Below are 5,079 nucleotides of genomic sequence, written 5' to 3'. Positions count from 1 at the left end.
TTTGCCCTAGAACTGCAGGGAAATGCCTCGTTATTAGGGTTATTTCTTTGTCCCCAGGAGCAGTGCAAACACCCCTGAGGAAACTGCCCCGTGGTGAAGGACAGGCTGATGCTAACAGAAACCGAGGCAGGAGGCACCTCTCAACCTCCTTCCTGTGACATCTGGTGTGCCCAGATTTCTGTTTGCTCCTTCTCAGCAGGCACATGGAGTGACAGATGCAGTCTGAGGGCAGCAGAGGAGGATCCAGCCTGGTTTTCAAAGAGTTCTTTGCCACCACTGAAGCTGTTTCCTCAAGAAATGAGGTGATGGGTGAGTGGAACCAGCTGAGCCTGGACAGGAGCTGCTTCCTCAGGACATGGATGCCCAGGGCTGCAACCTGCACCTTTCTGATCCATGTCCTGTGCCTGGGCAAGAGCTTCTTCACAGTTTTTCTAAGGAACTAAATACATTTTATCTTTTATTTCCTTCTTACCCCTCCTTGTGCCTTTCCCCCAGGTATTCATAGCATGGATTATGCCTCTTCCATTGCTCTGAACTCAACTATTTCCATGCAGAGGAATTGCTGAAAGATTTTTTGAGGCTGTGTGGGTTGGAAAAGTCCAACTCTTCTTTCACAAAAGCTGATCCAAGATGACCTGCACTGCTGAGATCTATTCCCAGGTCAAAACTTGGGTTTAAAAGAAGCTTTTAAATCAAGAAAGTCAAGGTGCTGAAGCTGAACTGTGCCAGAGCCTATTGTGCAGCTGCTCCCATGGCATGTGTGGCCTGTGCTCCTCTCCTCATCCATCCCTCAGGACACAGCTCTGGGAGATGCTTGTGGCAGAATGTGAAGAGCCAAAAGTGCAACCAACCCAGAGAGAAAGTGGCTCCCAAACCTGGTGGACCCCATGAAGCACCTGCAGGCAGCAAAGCCACTTACCTGTGGGGGCAGAGGGGCTGCCCCTCTCCAAGGTGGAGACGCTCAGAGCCCCATCCGAGGGGAGATGCTCCTGATGCTCCTGACACTCCTGCTCAGAGCTTGAAGACTCCTTCAGCTCTCCTGGAGGGCAGTGGGAAGCAGATGTCTTTGGTCCTTAAGCTGATAATGGACTCAGGAGAATAAGCTGGTCAGGTGTTGGGAATTAGCCTCAAAGTCCAGGGTAATCGGTGCTGGGGCTGTGGGGAGGGTGAGGATGGGGAGGAAGAGTGGGTGGGGGACTGGCTGGGACACTTGGCAAGTCCTTGAGCACTTGCCATGGGTGTCAGAGCCTGTGGGGTGACCAGATTCTGTCCTGAGGGAGTGGGACTGAGCCCTGTGGGGATCAGAGCAGCTTCCACCCAGTTTGGGAAGGGAACTGGGAGCAGCTCGGGAGGCTCTCAGTCCCTCAGGGTGTGAGGAGCTGGGCCAGTGCCGGAGGAAATCCATCACTTCCCTTGTCCTTGTGCCGGTGGGGCCGAGGGCTCAGGAAGAACCAAGCCCTAAAGTGGGATTTCTCCTCTCTGGCTGCTGCAAAGTCACTGGGGCTTGAGGACAGAGCCTGAGAGGCCCCAGGGAAGCACCTGTGCTCTGGGATGAGGAGGAGGAGGAGGAAAAAAAGAGGAGGAAGAGCAGGAGGAAGAGGAGGAGGAGGAGAGGGTGGAAGGGGATTTCCAAGCATCGAGCTAGTGGGAATTTCCTGCCCTCAGCCATGGGGATGTGAAACGTCCTGAGCAAAGCACAGAGAAGGACACAGTGTCCTGGGCGAGGGAAGGACAAGCACTTGGTGGGGTCACTTGGCACATCCCTCTCTGTGGGATGGCAATGCTGCCTGGGATGCACAGGAACCATGGGATTTTTCCAGGGAGGAGCTCCTGGCAGTGGAATTGCTGCTCTTGGTTGCCAGGATGACAAAGGGAATTGCTCTCTCTGGATGCACCTGAGCTTGGCTCAGCCTCACACCCACCGTGAGGGCAGCAGTGGCTGATGGAGAGTGGGCAGAGATGGGGGTCAGGGCTCATTTTCAATCCCTCCCCCCAACTTTACTCCAGTTCTTCCGTGACTCACATCCTTCTCCATCACGGCCACTCTTCCCGCGCTCCCACAACCAGGAGCTGCTCCCAACCCATCCCTCATGTGCTTGAGGCCAGGCTGGTTTCCTTCCCATTCTCCTCCTCCTGCTGGCTCCCCACTTTTCCTTCCCAGGGCTGGCTCCAGGCCGTGGGGATGTCCCTCGGGGGGACGGGGACACCGCGGCGCCCGCGGCCTCTGCGTCAGCTCCTCCGCCAGCTTCAAAACGCCGCGGCGAGGCGGGTGGGGAGGAAGTGGGAGCTGAGCACAGAACAGCACCATGTCAGAGCTGGAGCAGCTGCAGCAGCATCACATCCCCGAGGGTCGACAGGTCCTACGTGACCACCACGGCAACCTGCACAGGGTCGCTGACTACTGCGAGAGCAACTACCTGCAGGTCAGGGTGGGGGAGACAGGGCCATGGCAGGGGATGCTGGGGACAGCCCTGGTGGGATAGTGGTCCTGGAGGTAGGAGATGGTGAAGGTTTTGCCCTTGGAAATGGAGGGCTGAGCATCCTTGTTAGCATCCAACTGGGTATTGCATGTCGCTGTTGCGTTTTCCTCGTGCCTTGGTTTCCCTTCTTGCTCCACAGTTCTCAGGGTGGGTTTGGGATGAGAGTTCTCTGAGGGTTTGGTGCTTCTGGAGAAGTCCTGTAAGGGGATGAGGGATGTCAACCCCACTGGGCTGTCTCCAGGGTTTTGGAGGTGCCTCCTGGTAAGGATGAGATGAGCTGGGTGTCTGCACATGCAGAGCTCTGCTGCCATCAGCATCCCTCCTCCTCCTCCTCCTCCTCCTCCTCCTCCTCCTCCTCTTCCTCTTCCCTGCCTGGCCCCCACTGAGGGAAGGAGGGCAGGAGATTTGGGATGAAATAAGAGGGAAAAGGTAATTCCTGCCCCGTTTACTGAGGAGGGTGTCTTGGCTGGGGGGGGCCAAGGCTGTGTCAGTGACACTGCAGGCTCAAGCCAGACCCCAAGGGGTTGGACCCATTGGAGCAGAACCAAAGGGGAAACATGCTGAACTATTTAGAGAACTGAGACACTGTCCCCAGCACAGCTGGTGGCCTGGCCAGGTGTCCCAACAGAGCTGTCTGGTGGCATGGCCATCTGTCTCCAGGGGTGACAGGAGGCTGAGCAGGACCCTCAGCTCCATCACCTGCTGAAGCATCATCATCATCTTCCCAGGGAGGAATCACAGTGAATCCTTGGTGCTGGAATAGCCAAGCACTGCTGCCTGCTGGCTGCCTGTGTGTCCTGCTGGCAGAGCCAGAGGAAGTTTGATGCATTTGGAAAGCAGAAGGAAACATCTCTGCTGCCGTGTGACCACAGCATGGGGGGCAGTGGTGGCTGTTTGGAGTGGGCTCATCCCACCCCTTGGGTTTCCCTTCCAGGCCAGTGACAAGCGAAAGGCTCTGGAGGAGACGATGGCTCTGAGCACACAGTCCCTGGCCAGTGTCACCTACCAGGTCAGCAGCTTGGCCACTGCCTTCCTGAGGCTGCTGGACCTGCAGGCAGCACAGCTGAGCAAGGTGGAGGCCGATGTCGCCTGCGTGGCCCAGGTGGGACCATCTTCCAACTGCTTCTGGCACGTGGTGGGATTTGGGAAGGGCTCTGGGAAAGGAGATTTGAGCAGCTCAAAGGGGTTGAAGACTCTCCATCCCTGCAGCTTCAGAAACCTGTCATTCCCCACCCCCCATAGCATCACTGTGCAGTGGCAATGCAAAACCATTTCCCTGGGGGGTGGTGGTGGTGGTCAGTCAACACATCAAGGAGGGATGAGTCCATCTGGGGCTAAGAATCTGGTCTCTGGGGTGTTTTCCCAGTACACACACTTGTAAATCCCAGTGGAAGGACTGTGGAACCTGCCCAGGAAATCTCAGAGGAGCCAAAGTGGAGTGATGAGGGTCAGAGGGTTGTTCTGGCTGCCACACTTTCCCCTTGCTGGGACTTGGCCTCATCCTTCCAGAGCTTAGGGACAGTGATGCAGAGTCCCGTGGCCACCCACCCTCTTCCTGGCACTTGGAAGCCACTTGGAGCCTTTCCAGCCACGGGAGGAGACAGGACCCTGTGGAAGCAGCAGGAAAACAGCTTATGGAGTGGCTGAGACTCACACCTCCCCTCCTCCCCCTCTGTCCCCCTGTTCCCTGCTTTAGGAAGGGCCAAATCCGCTGTGGTGGCACCAAGGGCATCACTGCTGTGGTGGAACAGAGCAGGATCTGCCCCTTTGGCTTGGACTGGGCCAGGGAGGCAGGGCTGGGAAGGGTGGTGGGACTTGGAGGGGAGAGCAGGAGGTGGGAAGAACCAGGGATGGGACAGTGGGGACAGTGTCACCTCCACAGATGGTTGACATCCACAAGGAGAAGGTGTCCCGCCGGGAGATCGGCTCCTTGACCATCAGCAAGAAGTTCCCATCCTACCAGAAGGTTGTGCCCCCTCCCAACCCTCCTGACCTGGAGCCCTACTACAGGAAACCTCTCAACTTCAGCGTCCTGGATGACATTGGCCATGGCATAAAGGTGAGCCCAGGGCAGGAGGGTGTCCCACAGTAGGGAAGGGGCTTTGGGTGGACTTCCTTGGTCCCTGATGTCCTGCTCAAACCCTTCCTCAGTGGCCAAGTGGGGTCTGTCCATGCCCTGCAGCTCAGTCTGGGACTCATCCTGCTGGGACTCAGTGTTCCCAGCCCAGGGAGAGCGACACAGCCCAATACACAGAGGGAAACTGAGGCACAGACCACTCAGCAAAGACCTCCCATGCTACTGGGGCTGGTGTTGAGCCACAACCTCCCACCCCCATGTGGCCTTTTCCAGCTCCAGAAGGTGACCACAGAGAATTTCCATGTCCAGAAGGGGACCACAGAGAAGGTGTTCAGCAGCCTTGCACCCCCATGGAGCTCCAGAAAGCTTCTACAGGAGATAGTTCAGCAGCTTTGTACCCCCATAGAGCCTTTCCCAGCTCCAGAAGGTGCTCATGGGAGAGGGTTGAACACCTCTCACCCCTCCCAGAGCCTTTCCCACCTCTGAAAGTCTTCCACAGGAGAAGGTTCAGACGCTTTGCAC

General features: G+C 57.0%; 1 protein-coding gene across 1 annotated transcript in view; it reads left to right on the top strand.

Annotated features, from left to right (window-relative positions):
- Positions 1-2,185: 2,185 nt before the first annotated feature.
- Positions 2,186-5,079, top strand: part of ABI3 (ABI family, member 3) — a gene marked incomplete at its 3' end in the record, with an annotated part of 3,974 nt that continues 1,080 nt past the window's right edge. The window contains exons 1-3 of the mRNA XM_009083671.1: positions 2,186-2,423; positions 3,415-3,582; positions 4,363-4,539. Coding sequence (XP_009081919.1) covers positions 2,307-2,423; positions 3,415-3,582; positions 4,363-4,539 — 462 coding nt within the window. The remainder of the gene's footprint in view (positions 2,424-3,414; positions 3,583-4,362; positions 4,540-5,079) is intronic.

The sequence above is a fragment of the Acanthisitta chloris genome, unplaced genomic scaffold, assembly GCF_000695815.1.
Source record: "Acanthisitta chloris isolate BGI_N310 unplaced genomic scaffold, ASM69581v1 scaffold27871, whole genome shotgun sequence".
NCBI classification, from domain to species: Eukaryota; Metazoa; Chordata; class Aves; order Passeriformes; family Acanthisittidae; genus Acanthisitta; species Acanthisitta chloris.
Note: the sequence above shows the minus strand (reverse complement) of the source record. Positions and strands in the feature narration are given on the sequence as shown.